The 14,732-nt window shown below is 43.7% G+C and overlaps 1 protein-coding gene across 1 annotated transcript; it reads right to left on the bottom strand.

Moving 5' to 3' along the window:
* Positions 1-888: 888 nt before the first annotated feature.
* GCM1 (glial cells missing transcription factor 1) lies at positions 889-9,989 on the bottom strand. Its single transcript, XM_064448638.1, has 6 exons — positions 9,888-9,989; positions 7,841-8,093; positions 6,781-6,893; positions 5,358-5,486; positions 1,611-1,820; positions 889-1,520 (listed from the first exon to the last, which is right to left on the bottom strand). Exons 1-6 carry the CDS (start codon positions 9,987-9,989, stop codon positions 1,200-1,202), a joined length of 1,128 nt encoding a protein of 375 aa, XP_064304708.1. The 3' UTR covers positions 889-1,199.
* Between the last annotated feature and the right edge of the window lie 4,743 nt (positions 9,990-14,732).

The following is a 14,732-nucleotide window of genomic DNA, read 5'->3' as shown; positions in this document are numbered from 1 at the left end:
TTAGAGTCTGCAATGAAATAAATGAAAAGTGGCTGGAAAAAGCAGCAAGGCACCTTGAATATATACATGTATGAAACTGGGTTCAGCCCTGCAGAGAAGGACTTAGAGATAATGGTGGATGAAAAATTGGGCATGAGTAGACCATTTGCATTTGCAGCCCAAAAGCCAAATGCATCCTGGGCTGCATCAAAAGAAATGTGATGAGCAGGGTGAGGGAGGTGGTTGTCCCCTCTACTCCACTCTAGTGATATCCCACCTGGAGTATTTCATCCCACCCCAGGGGTCCTCAGTACAGGAAAGACATGGGCCTGTTGGAGCAGGTCCAGAGGAGGGCCATGATCAGGGGAGCTGAAATACCTCTCCCATGAAGAAAGGCTGAGAGAGCTGAGGTTGTTCAGCCGGAGAAGAGCAGGTTTTGGGAAAACCTTATTGTAGGCTTTCAATATATGAAGGAGGCTTATAAGAAAGACAGAAAAAAACTTTTTACCAAGGCCAGGAGTGATAAAACAAGGGGCAACGGTTTTAAGCTGAAAGAGGGTAGGTTTAAATTGGACTTGAGGAGGAAATATTTTTACAACAGTGGTGAGATACTGGAATAGGTTGTCCTGAGAAGCAGTGGATACCCCATCCCTGGAAGTGTTCAAGGTAAGGTTGGGTGGGGCTTTTATCAACCTGATATAGTGAAGGATGTCCCTGTCCATAGCAGAGGGTTTGTACTGGATGATTTTTGAAGGTTCCCTCGAACTCAGTCAGTTCTGTGACAATTTTATACAATACATTCACAGGGCTGGTGCAGTGGAGCGACTTGGATCACTGCCTGAAGAAGCTAGAATAGTGGAGAGGGTCGCACATAGCAGCTGTGGTCCTTGAGGTCATCCACCTGCACCTTCCACTGTCCCACAGGCTTGATAAACTGAGTATCAAGGAGGAATGAAATGCTACCAAACCAGAATGGCAGTGAGGTAGTCCGTAAGAAGAGCTGATATCTTTTATTAGATCAATGAAACAGCAGGGGAAGATGTAACAGTTGAAAAAAAAAAGAAAAAAGACAAGCCTTCAGGTATGAGACCCCCTCCTGAGGCCTGCAAGAGGAGCTAAGGAGAGACTTGGCGTGGCAGCGCTTTCACATCTGTGTTGCAAGAGGGATGGAGAATTAGGCCCATTGCCAGAGAAGGGAGAGAGAGGACATTTAAATCTGGTCACCGTAACGGGTATAGGTTAAAAAACATATCATCGTTGCAGTAGTTGAGACCCATACAGCGCCCTCCCTCACCCCCGCCTCCTTCGCTTTCCCTCAGGGGCGCCGAGAGCTGGCGGTGGTGTTGTGCCCCGCTCTCCGTGGGGCAGGGGCCTCCCTGAGGCACAGGGTAGGGCGGCAGGGGGTGGCAGCTGCCGCTGTAGGCCAGCGGGGATGTCTCCTCATGGGATTCATCCCCCAAAGGATCAGCGTTAGGCCTGAAGGGGTCATGGCCACCCTTTGTCACGGGCAGGACACGCTGGGAGCCGCGGTGGGCGCAGTGCTGAGGGGAAGGGTCTGCGTATGGCGGGTTGGCCTGGGGGACGTCAGGGCCGCTGCAAGGCCTTTCGGTGCCAGGGGTCCTCCCAGGGGCCAGGCTCCTGCTCCAGGTTGGTGCCTCTCCAGAGCCCCCGTCCACCCCAGCTGCCCTTGGGTATGGCGGCCCCCAAGAGCAGCTGCCCAGCGTCAGCTCCCGGGAGCTTTTGCTTAAATGTCCCCCAGAATTAGCAGGTAGCATGTAAGCATCTGGCTTGGAAAGAAGCAAAGGCAAAGCCTCCTGCGTCGGCATTCCACCTGTCAGAGACTTGGGAAAGCAAGGCATGGTTTAGTAAAACAAGGTGTAGTCTAGCAGCATGAAATAAAACCCGTCCTGTATGAGACCCCCCCAAATGCATTCAATTAATAGAGGTAATGAAGCAGATGGTGTAGTACAGCCTCCCTGTAGGGGTAGTGCCAGTGAGCTTTAGGGGCAAACCAAACAGGGCTCCCAGATCATGGGTCTGGGTTTGTTTCACCAGTTTTCGCCCAAAGCCTGTTTTACACTGAAAGAATTGTTAGACCTCACATTCACAGCTCTCAGGGTCTGCTGCCAGCATATACTGAAGAAGAACCTGAAAGTGAAATTATGCTGATACACTGGACACCACAGAAATTTTTTTTCTATGGAGTTTGGAAAAGCTGAGTATGATTTTTTTTAAAAAGGATTGTTTTGAAGTGATCTTTTCACTACAATAATATTATGCTTCAGCTTTTCAAGACTCCACTTCTATTTCTAACTGATAAATTTTCCTGTCTTTACATTTTTTTACACCACAAACAGAAATTTCAATCAGGGAGGGAGCAGCACACAAGAATTATTCTTCTGGGTCTGTTGTCCTGGATATTTCACAACTTCTTTAATGGCCCTAATCATTGGATTATAATTTTGCAAACTTTAATTCCTTTCAAAACACTCATTCTGTGCTATCATTTCTGATGAGTACTTACAGGTCTCTCTTCTTTGAAATTCTACTTTTGCATCCATTTAATTATAGTGATTCTGCTGTCTGCCAGAGTAGTAAAGCTCCTTTCAGCTGTTCTCCAGTCACTATGAAAAGTCCAACAACCATATGTAGGACCCAGCACACCTTCAGCTAAAGACCCACTGACACCATAGAGAAACATCTTGTGTATCACTTGCTCTGTTTAGTGCTCACCCATTTTTCTAAAGTTCTCCTCCCTGGTCTCTTGGGAGCACATTAAAATGGAATCTTTTCAGAAGACCTTTTGCAAATTTGGCAGCACAGCTCTGGTGTGTCAAATCAGATTCCTGAGTTAGTAGTATCACAGCCAGTCTTGGCAGAACATGAATATGATGGGTTATTCCCAAAAAAAACCTGCCGGAGAGCCATGAACTGGAAAGCCAGCTGAGGTAAATGGTATCACTCCAACTACACAGAATCAGACCAGCTGAAGACCAGGCTCTACAATTAAATATTTATTACATCTTTGGTCTGTTTCTACTCCCACACAATTTGAAGTGAAAACACCAGGAAGGTGTTGTAGGAAGGGAAAGATGAAGACATGTCTAGAGGGAACTTGACCTCAGTAAGACCAGTAGGCTCAGGTATAAAAGAAAAAAAGCCACATGGCTCAGTAATATCTCCTAGGAGAGGAATATTTTAGTGTTCATGTGGACAGAATTAAACCAGCGAAAAGAAAATCATTGCTTCTGTATTTGTTGGAGGTTTACACAGTGGTTCAGCTGCTCGCTCTTATGCTCATGTTCCCAGGCACTTGTGTCAAGAGGCCACCACCAGTCTGTCCTCTTCTCTATCCCATCCCAAGTCAGCGTGCCTCCATGAAAGTCACTCCTGACCTCTAGTATTTAGTGTCCTCCTGAGTGTTTCCAGTGCCAATAGCTGCAGCCGCTAAATTCATATTCCATTCAAATGGGTTTAACTTCCTCTGTTCACTCTTTTAATCTGCTTCTTGGGCTCCTGGATCCCCCTGCTCCTCCATGTCAACCATTTAAGAAGTCTGTCCCCACCCAGCCCAATTATTGCTTTCATCTGTAGGTGAAGGGGCACAGATTACTACCCTGAACACCAGGCTGGGGAGGATGCACCACCTCTAGCACATCAAAAGGCAAACTGCATGTGAGGACCGGTGGTGTACAGTTGTGTGTAATGCAGCCTTTGCAAGGAAAGTCACTGGAGACAGCCTCACTGCTCTACCCAGTTCCTGCCATCAGGCACATGGCAGTTCACAGGACCGCTGTAGATTCTTTCACAAGTGTTCCCACACCCATCAGAGCTAATGTTTTAATGTCAGTGCTTCTGTAAGCCCTTCAAAGCACTCTTCTGCCTACAAAGCCCTCCTGGGAACCCAGGGAGCAAGTGGGGCACACCAGACAGAGGTGATGCACCTTCCCCTTATCAACCCTGGCAAAACCCAGGGGGGATGAGCAGAGGTGGAGGGTGCCTTTGCTTTTCTGTGACCCCTCCTCCATGTCGGTGGAGGACCTCAAGACACATGTCAATGCAGCGAAAATAACAACCTCCTGCTGTCTCTCCAAGGGTGGGGCAGTGCCTCCTGCACCTGAGGGTGCCCTTCACAGACCTTGAGGGTCTGCAAGTGGCTGAATCTTGCTCAGGGGGAGCTGCCCTGCAGGAAAGCATCTCTCTCCCTGATGGACATTAAGTCTGTGAATAAAATGATCCAGGTCTGCTACTGAAGTAACTGGGTAAAGGTTGGGGGACTGGAGGAAGGAGTAAGAATACCTGGATTTGCCTTTTTAATGACAAGTTTGTTTTGCCAGATACCATACACAGCATACAATAGGCATATCATGGAAAATGTTATGTATTGTATTCTACAGTAAAATAGTATACAGCAGGTGTGTGTATGTGTACATGCATACACTAATCTTCCTCCTGAGTTCAGTTACTGCCAAAAGTATTTCCCAGTTTTCCAGTGTTCATTTGTTACAATTTTCTCATGTGGTGGTGCAATCAATACTATAAGTTAAATCCAATTGAAGCCTTCTACTATTCTCCTTCAAAGTCAATACTGATTACACTAAATATCTAATTACTTTATTCCCAGATTTCTTTGTAAATAATTTAATTTCTGGAGCAGCACTAACAAAGAGCTTGTAGGAAATTTCTCTAAAAGCAACTCTTGCATTTAAAAAAAGAGCAAGCTGGGGCTCTAAAACTATGTCCATGCAACTAAATAAAATAAGGCCAAGGACTGTCATTGGTAAAGGGGACGAAAATGCATCGCCTGGCAGTGTCCTATTGACATCCTGGCCTTGTGCAACCTCTGGACCTGAAGTGAAATGATGCAAGGGCTGCACTGCAGCCCAGCAAGGGATATTTTTCAGAGCGTCAGCTTGAGATTCTTATTGCCTGTGGCTCGTAGCATGACGGCATATAGGGGCACAGGTAGGTTCAAAGCCAGCTGTGTAAAGTGAAGGGACCCAAACCTGATGCAGCCTTGTCCAAAATCCTGCCAGGGAATGGTCCCTGGCACGTATTGTCCTCCTGACCCATGCCAGGGCATTTTGTCCATGAGCACAAGTTAACACTGGCCAAACCCGTGTCAGGGACCATGTGAATAGTGAGTAATTCCCTACTGCCACCAGGCGCAAAGAGGCTCCAGACTAGAGGTGTTGGCAGTGGATGACAGTGCTGAGCTGAGCAGGATGCTCAGGAGAGCACTGCTCCTTCTTGGACTGACCATGGGCAGGCAGAATGCAGAGATGGAAAGCCTGCTCCCACCCAGACCCAAAGCCCAGATAGCCTCCACCGTGTGGATCACTGACCCCACAATTTCCTTCATGAATAATAGAAGTTACCTCAATCTCCCGGATTCTTTTTAATCTTGGAGAAGATGGAGGAAAAGCTGTCTGTGCTTTTTGGATTGATCTTCTTGCTTCTGCTTCTAGTTTTGTTTCTGGACGTGGATGGTCATGAGCTCCTTTGGACTTTAGAAAGGAATTACGATATGTTAAACTTTTATTAATCTTACGGGAGAAGAATATGTAGCACAGGCCAAAACCACACATACAGCCTGATTTAATGTCTGATATAATATAGCCTGATTTAAGTCTTATTTAATAAGACTTATTTAATGTGAGCTCAGGTAACAAATATATGTCAGATGAAGTCATAAAAGCTGTGCACCACATTTATGTGCAGAAGAGGCTCCCACCACCACAGCCAGGTTGAAGCCACAAGGTCTCTGCATCCTGGCTACAGCGTCCGTGCAGTCATTTCCATTCTTCTCACACTTCAGACATGTTTATCAGTATGTTAATTTCCATTAACTTCCACAGATAATTAATTTGTTTCTCCGATATTAGTTACATATAATGCACAGATAGCATTTTTCATAGATAGTCCCTTGGGTACAACCATTTCTTGCTCTAAGATAGCCTCATGCTTATGCGTGGTGCCTTGGAGAAGAGGTTGAGATAACAAGGCATTTCTGACTCTGAGGATTCATAGGTTCCTATGTACTGGAGGCAAAGTGCTTCAAATTCAACAGGTTTTCATGGGAGCACACATGCAAAATATAATATGCTGTAAAATCATAGTAGCGTAGGCTGATTTAGGTTGGAAGGGACCTCTGGGGGCCTAGCTCAGGCAGGACTAACTTCAGAGTTAGATCAGGTTGCTTAGGACCTTGCCTGCTCACTGTGAAAATTTTTCTCCTTACAGACATAGAATCATAGAATCATTAAGGTTGGAAAAGTCCTCTAGGATCATCAAGTCCAACCATTAACCCAACACCACCATATCTCCTAAACCATGCCCTGAAGTGCCACATCTACACATCTTTTAAATACCTCCAGGGATGGTGACTCCACCACCTCTCTGGGCAGCCTCTTCCAATGCCTGACCACTCTTTCAGTAAAGAAATTTTTCCTAATATCCAATCTAAACCTCCCCTGAGGCAGCTTGAAGACATTTCCTCCCGTTCTATTGCTAGTGACCTGGGAGAAGAGACCAACACCCACCTCACTACAACCTTCTTTCAGGTAGTTGTAGAAAGCGATAAGGTCTCCCTTGAGCCTCCCACTCTCCAGGCTAAACAACCCCAGTTCTCTCAACCTTTCCTCATAAGACCTGCTCTCCAGACCCTTCACCAGGTTCTTTGCCATTTGACTTTGTCTTATTCAATGACCCTTATTTGTTGGAACAAAAAACATCCTTATTCAACCTTAAAAAACAGTCTTTTAAATTAACTTGCATAATACAAGGTAATTTTATACCAACCTGAAAAAATATGAATTGGCCTTCATGCCTCCAGAAGTTGGTAACTGGATAACCACCATGGCCTCGGCAGGAAAGGAGTTGCAGGGGTCCACTGCAGTTTGGACAGCATTTCCCTGGAGCAAAGAAATATTTTCTATGCAGCACTGATCAGATGAATCCCCTCTGATACAACAGTTCACTGGTGGTGGATTGCCACTCCTGATTTGGGGCTCAGAAACTACACAGAAAAACTATGCACGAAACCTTTCAAATGTAAGCAAAAATCAATATAAGCAAACTAATCATTGCCTTTATTCTGTTCCATTATTAAATATAACTGGCAAAAATTATTTCTATTATAGCTTTATTATAATTTTATAATTTATTATCATGGTCAGCTTCTGTTGTTTTTAACCTGGCACTGTCTGGAATGTCATACATGTCCTTGCCTGATTTTTCTAGGGGACGTCATTCTGACCTCAGTTAGTGCTTGACTAATACCTTTCTTTAGCCAAAATGGTCATCAGATCCAAAAATCAGTATATGCTACCACTGCTGAGCAATGAAAAATTGTTTGGAATGGTCTTGTTAAAAATGTGCATGCAGCTCATGTTCTCTATTTGCATTGTCTTGCACTGGTGACATGACTATGAGGCCTGTTTTCCGGTCATCATAGTTTATGAGCAACTTCTTCCCTGAGTTACTTGCCTTCTGAGTTAATCTTGGGCCCATGCAACAATGAAGCCAACACTCAGGTCAACAGGAACAGCACAGTAGGAAGCTGCCTGCACTGAACAGCATTTTCAGTAACCTCGCTCATGGGTCTGAGAATGCTGGGATTCAATTGCTAATCATCAGAAATAGTTTAAAAAAAAAAAAAAAAAAAGGAAAAACAAACAAGCAAACAACTCCTTCCCCAACAGTAATAAATGTAAAATACATTGTTCCAAAATTAAGATTTGAATACAAGGAATGGCAGCGGGAAGGTTGGATAATCCAAAGGGTATCCTCTACTTTGATTTCTTTCATGTTGTGTTCACTTATGCACTGCCATATAATGAACAGCCATATTCATACTCACGCTGTTGTTTTTGCCTAGCTTTATCACATATGGCTGGTCTTAGGTAGATCTTCCTCCCATCCAAGGTTGAGCAGTCATTGCCACAGACCACTACCCCGAGGCAGGACTTTTTTAAGATGCGAGAGTTGTGGTTGTTGGTGTTTCTCATTGCCCAGCTGCTGTGGTGCCTCTGAGCATTTTTATCCTCTGAGCTATAGATATGTTTTACATAGGAATCTGGCCATTCTTGAAACCAGTCTATCTGTCTTACATCCTGTGGAGAGATCAAAGCAAGCCACGTTTTAGGCTCAGGAAGAGAAAAGCTTGTGCAAGAGCCCAACAGACCTGGTCCTCTGCTGGGTGTCCTCCAGCCTGGGTGAATCACTGGCAGGTGGTGCTGGTTGGCAGGAGGGAGCAGTGGAGAGAAGGCCAAAAAAACAGCTCTCCATGGCTCCCTGTGAGCCTCAAAGCATCAGGAAATCCTGGCCAGGATGTTGTTCTCACTCACCCATGGATCCAGCTCAGCGCAGGATCTCCAAGGAGAGGAAGGTGGGGTGCCTGATGTAAGACAGCAGATACTTTCCTTGCAGGCAGCAGTTACCACCTGACTAAATTCTCTTAGCTGTCATGGCAGAGACCCTGCTTTACCTTTCAGACTATTCACAGCAGCATTACACTGAGTCATTTAATTTAATTTGGCTCAACTCACTGGAAAAAGGGCAAATACTGAATCAGGCTGAGACTATGCCAGCATTTGTAGGTCTTTCTTCAGTTCTGGACTTTGGTTCTTTTTGGCCTAAGTGCCATGAAAAACTTCCATGGTCATTTTTCTGAAGTCCAAAGCAAATAACATCTTGGTCACATTTTTTTTTTCACAGCAATGGACTAAGCAAAAAAACCCCAAAGACGACACTGTAAAGGAACAATAAAGATAAAGCTCAATGAAAGAAAAGACAAAGGACCAGCCACACATCACCTCAGTAGGTTACAGTTAACACAGGAAAATGCAGTAAGCTGTAAAGCACCTGACATACCCGATGATGGTTTTGAGGGAAAAAGTCACTGTAAGGGTACAAAAACTTAGCAGTAATTTCCTTGAAATTGCTGATCCCAACCACTGAGAGCCATTGCAGCAGCAAGAACACCAACAGAGAAGGAATAAACTCCTGTGCTCCCCCAGGAGCCATTGGATAGGATAGGGAAGGGTGTGGAGGAAGCCTCCAGGCTGAAATGCAGGTGAAGGTGACCTTGGGGTGGAGGGCAGGGAAGGAGGCCACCTGGGACATGGAGGCTTTGGATGAACAGCAGTGACATAGTAAGGAAGAGACTGGGATCAGGTAGGAAGACAGCATTGTGAGACAAAAGGCAGAGCTGAATGGTGAAGAATCCCAGCAAGAGGAATCTGCACAAACATGCTAAGGTGAAAGACAGAGATGACACTGGGGTGCTGGGTGCTGTGGGCTTTCAGTGGAGAGCATGGATGAGACTTTCAGATAAAAGGACTAGAAAAGGACTGAGGGAGGGAAAGATTGCTATTCTGCCTCTCAGCAAATCTCTGTCCGCATGAAACAAGCTTTTCCTAGCTGCTTGTGAAAGGAGCATTGCCTCCATTTGGAAAGCCACCCCACTTGCCTGGAGCCTGATCTGCAGTGAGGCTGAGCACCCGGAGTTGCAAGGCAGTTGTGGGTGCTGTGCTCACTTCTCATAAAGCACTATCCAGGGCAAAAAACAAGTCTTGGACATCTCTAACTGAGCAGTCACAGCAGGAGATAATCTTTTTCCCCTGCTTTCTCTGCACCTTATCCACCAGTGGACTAGAAAGACAGCACATCTGCAGTATCACAATTTTTCATGAATCCACAGCTCTGTCAATAATATGTTTAAGGAAAAATGCATGGAAACTTCAATATTTTGCTTGATATTTTCAGCTTTTCAGCAAAACACTGTCCTGTACCTCAAGGCAGCAAAGTGAATTAAGGCAATGAGGCATAGATGACTGAGAGAGCATTTAAGATGAGTGGAGGAGACTGGTCAGAACCGGATAAATTTCTAAGACACAGACACGTACCTGGGGAAGTTTGAGGTCATTGATATCCCAACTTGTCATTTCTCTATGTCGGGAAGCAGAGTCCTCCTGCTCCATAACAACATCATCTGCACTTTTCAGCATTTTTTAATTCCTTCCTGAAGTGGCAGGAAAGTTTCTCCTGGCTGCTTTTGAAGTTGACTGGCTGTCAGCACTCTCAAGCAGTTTACAACCAGGAAGCTGTTTCCTGAAGCTAAATGATAGAGAGGCTGTTCATTAAAGATAAAAATCAGTGTTCTTCTGCCAGAAAAACTTGTTCTATTAAAAGTTTTGCAAGCCGGCAATGCAGTGGAAAATATAGCTTAGAGATAGCCTGTGATGTTACAGAGGCATTGCTAACAGCAAGCAAATCATGCCTTTATAATCTGTTTTGTTTTGCTTGGTCTCCTCTCATACCAAGTTTATTGTCATGTAACTCTGCTCGTAGGCTCTTTGTACATCTGATCTGACTGTGGCTCAATATTTCCAGAGTCAAACTGATTGAACAGCTCAGTGGCTGCTAAGGGCTCTTTGAGTCACTGCTTACCCATTCGGTATTTCATGCTGCACATGACAAAGGTGAGAAACAAGAGGGGACAGCTACATCATTTCAGATGAAATGGTGCTCAGCCATTTGATATATTGTTGGCACCTCTGAGACCTTACCAACTGCATGAGGGAAGTGTAGAAAGGGAGGTAGGGCTACCTGCATTTTCCTGTCTCAGCAGCAGACTGAAGTAAAATAACCCCACCAAGGTGTGTTTGTTAAAACTAACAGGTTTTGCCTGAAATCTTGTAAAGTAGACCATTGCCCTGTGCTGAATTTCAGTACCAGCCAAGCTTATTGCTGTATCCTCAGGGATCCCATGCATGAAAAATTTTGGGGTTTGTTTCCTTTGGGAAGGAGAGAAAGGTGAATCAGAAAATGAACAGGCCATTTTTTCTGGAAACTGAGGAGGTTTCAATAGTTTCAGGAAGGTCACTAATTTATGCCAATAGAAGATTTGTTAAAGACTACTGAGTAGTGGGAGAAGTAAAAGCTACTTGATGTGATTCTATTTCAGAGACTTTATTAAGCATAATTTATTTTATTGTTATTTCTGGGTCTGCATATGCCTGGCCCTTGGAGAGTGACTTAGCCTTCATGTCATTAGTTTACCCATTTATAAAATATCTGTGACCTTAATTTCTCATGTTACATTATCACCTCTGAAGCAAGAGTTTGCAGATACTTGCAGAACACCTGAGATATTTGGCTGTATGGTGCTCTGGCAGCATAGTCAGAGCCCCACTGCCCCACTTTGTGGCTCAGGCTGTTGGGGGGGGGGAGAGAAAGAAGGCTATGGCAGAGCATCCCCCATGGAAAAAGACCCCACAGACGAGTGCCTGACCTGGTAGTCAGCACCAGTGTACTCAGGAATTTGAACAGACACTGGTTCTTGGAGGGCAACTCACCCATCACAGGTTCAGATGAGGTGTTAAACTAGAGGAGAAAGGAACATTGCTGCTGAGAAATACAAACGGCTGTAAGAAATATCAGGCCTTCATATGTTTTCATATTGCGCTACCACGAAGATGGAGCTAGTAAAGTCAGGACAAACTATGAGCTGCGTTGGAAAACTGAGTTGAATTTACTAAACAAATGACCCTTTACTATTGTGTGCTCTAAAACATGAAATTATTTTTTATATAATTCAAAATGATAGTCTCATTGCTTTTAAAATTACTTTTCAAAATGTGGTGGCTTAGAAATTGATTTTTATTTTCAGTCTTATTAGAGAAAATTGAATATTTATTTTATGTTATATTGATAGAGATAAAACAATAACTAAATACTACCTTAAAGATTAACGTAAGACAAAAAATGTCATGATAATACATATAAAAAGTGAAGTTACAGAGAATCATACATTTTTACCACTTGCAGGCAAAGGCTGAAATAGTGGCAAAAACTTTGAGCAAGAATTACAGGATGATGTGGCATATTAAATTTCTTACTGTTACTTGTAAATTGTAAGGTCTGAAATATTTTTTCTTTGTTTTTCCCCTCCCCTCCTCTCCTCTCCCCTGTCTCTCCCCTGCCCCTCCCCTCCCCTCCCCTGCCCCTCCCCTTCCCTACCCCTCCCCTCCCCTTCCCTTCCCTCCTTCCCTTCCCTCCTTCCCTTCCCTCCTTCCCTTCCCCAGAACAAACTGTTCTGCTCCTCTTATATAAAAAATGGAAGTTTAGAAGTCAACACTGAATTATTTTGATTTGGAAAAATACCGGTAAGAAAAATGGGAATTATTTTATTTAAGAAGGAACAATGTAAGTAACACCTCTGTTTGTCACTGGCATGTGGTGCAAATCATTGTGCTTGAAAAATAATGAAAGCAATCTAGTTCTCCACCCCTTTGGTTTATTTTTGCTTTCTTTTTCCTTGTAAATGCTCATCGATACAGAAGGTAAACAGCAGGGTGTAGCAAGGCTCTGGTTTTGGTCCAATGTTTAATGTATCTGTTGATGATCTAGAAGTGAAGAAAACAGGAAGGGAGAAAAAACCTGAACAGATTACAAAAATGTATCTGAATTAATCCTTAAGAACTTACTTATATTTCACCCTGACAAAATAATTCATGTTTAGAAGGGTAATATTTAAAGTATTTATTTCTCTTACAGGACTGCTCTCAATTAATGCATAGAAGTGGCCGAGGGATCCATATGAGAAGTGCCACAAACACAAGGTGTCTGACAAAAAGTGACCAGGCTGTTGGAATTCAGAAAGACTGTGGTGAGGAGCCATACAATAAACTATGGTATTACCAATTCACAGGCCATCACTGATTTTTCGTTTAGGATACTATGCTAAAAGACCAGTCCTCCCCAGAAAGAGAAAGGGTTCAGGGCAGAGCCCAGGGGCACAGAGTGAAAACAACTGGCAAATTCAAAAGTGAGGCAAAGAAATGCATTTTCATTCACTCTGTAATTAGTATCAGTTGGTCTAATGAAAGCTATTTCCTCTCCCTACAAGCCTTGCCCCACTTATTTCTTTAGACCCTTGTGCTATAACATTACTAGTAGTATTGCTGTAACATGTCATCAAGGTTGAACACTAGTCAAGACTTGAAAGACATCAAAAACTTAGTAAAGAAATAATATTTGAAGAAATGCTATTTGATACTTATGTGTGACATCTGAAATATATTAGAATACATTTAAGAGGATATACTAAGCCTCATATTTTATGATTTATGGCAATTTTTAACTATTAAAGATTAGGAAGGTTTATATTTTCATTAGAAGTACTTGTGGTTGACCACTGCTAGGAAAAGTATTACAGATTTTTAAAAGAGATTATGTGTTACCGATTTTAATAAGCCTACAGGTTAAATTAATTCAATATAACCTGCAAGCTTTTATTTGGAAGGGCAGTATTGCAGGTCATAACTGCAGATGGATGTCAGGAGATTTTCAACAGTCACCTACGACAAGAGATCAAAGGCTGAAAAAAAGCCCTGGAGCCCTAAAAATCTTGCGTTCAGGCTCATGGACGGAGAAGGCTGTGCAAACCTGCAGAGCAGCACCTGGGGAAAGCAGCTGTCTTGCTGCAGAGGTTGCCTGCCGCTGTATTTGGTTCAGGTGCCAGGCTCTGCTGAAGGATGGTAGCTGGTGGCAGAACATAGCGATGTAGGCTATTACATAGCCAGGGTGTTACAGAGGTCATCAGATCAGGCTCCTTTCTTGTACATTTTTACTGCCACACAAAGAAGGTCCTTTTGTCAGTGCTCCCATCAGTCTTCCTTTTTCTCTCTTTGGTGTCATATTTCAGCAACAACAACCTTTAACTGACCTCGGGGCAGTCGCTGGCTAAGTTACCTGTCCTGCCAACAGCCTCTGTTTCACTATCTTCCATGTCTATCTTTGTGTCTTGCCTTCAAGAGCATGATTTTCCCTGGGGGTACAGCTTGACATTGAAAGGTTCTCCCTGCTGCTCTGATGGGAGCTCTCCTGCCCCTCTGCCGCTGCAGGTGGTGGCCTTTGCATGCCTCTTGACCTTCTTCAGTCCCCCGTAATGCAGTTTCATGGTGCTGCACCACAGGTACCAAGGAACATGCATATTAGGATGACAACGTAAAATTTTTGCTATGAGGGTGACGAAACTCTGGCACAGGTTGCCCAGAGAGGTGGTAGATGCCCCATCCCTGGAAACATTCAAGGCCAGGTTGGACGGGGCTCTGAGCAGCCTGTTCTAGTTGAAGATGTCCCTGCTTACTGAAGGGGGGTTGGACTAGATGACCTTTAAAGGTCCCTTCCAACCTAAACCATTCTATGATCCTATACAAGGTGCTAGTGGTAATCCTTGTGGAATATTTACCCAGATTGTCCTGAAAATATTTTTTCTGTTTTCAAATATATTTTATAGACTTTAAAATAACAATTTTATCTTCCAGTTCAGCCTTGCTACTTGATCAACTGTGGCAGCAGGATGAAGTAATATGATTAAACTCCCAGACATGGAGCATAAGCTTACTACAAATAGATATGTCATTTGTAATGAGAAGACAGTTTTGACCTGTGCAAAAGTGCACTGGGTATGCTGCTCATTTTCTGGAGACAAGCTTTTGTTCCCAGATGGCCCTGACATATTCTCAGGTTGGCTGCCTCTATATTCAACATCATTCGAAATACTTGTGTTGTCTTCACCATTCAGTATCTGAAGGTGAAAGCTTCTCCCCTGTGGTCTGGCTCTTTGAAAGAAAGATGGACTCCTTTTGAAATGGAAATATTTTTAAATCCTTGGTTGGTTTTGTTTGTCCTTTGTTTCTTTTTAATTCTTTACTTGAAACTGGCCTTGCTAATGTCCTTGGTAT

Source organism: Phalacrocorax carbo, chromosome 3 (assembly GCF_963921805.1).
Source record: "Phalacrocorax carbo chromosome 3, bPhaCar2.1, whole genome shotgun sequence".
NCBI lineage: Eukaryota > Metazoa > Chordata > Aves > Suliformes > Phalacrocoracidae > Phalacrocorax > Phalacrocorax carbo.
Note: the sequence above shows the minus strand (reverse complement) of the source record. Positions and strands in the feature narration are given on the sequence as shown.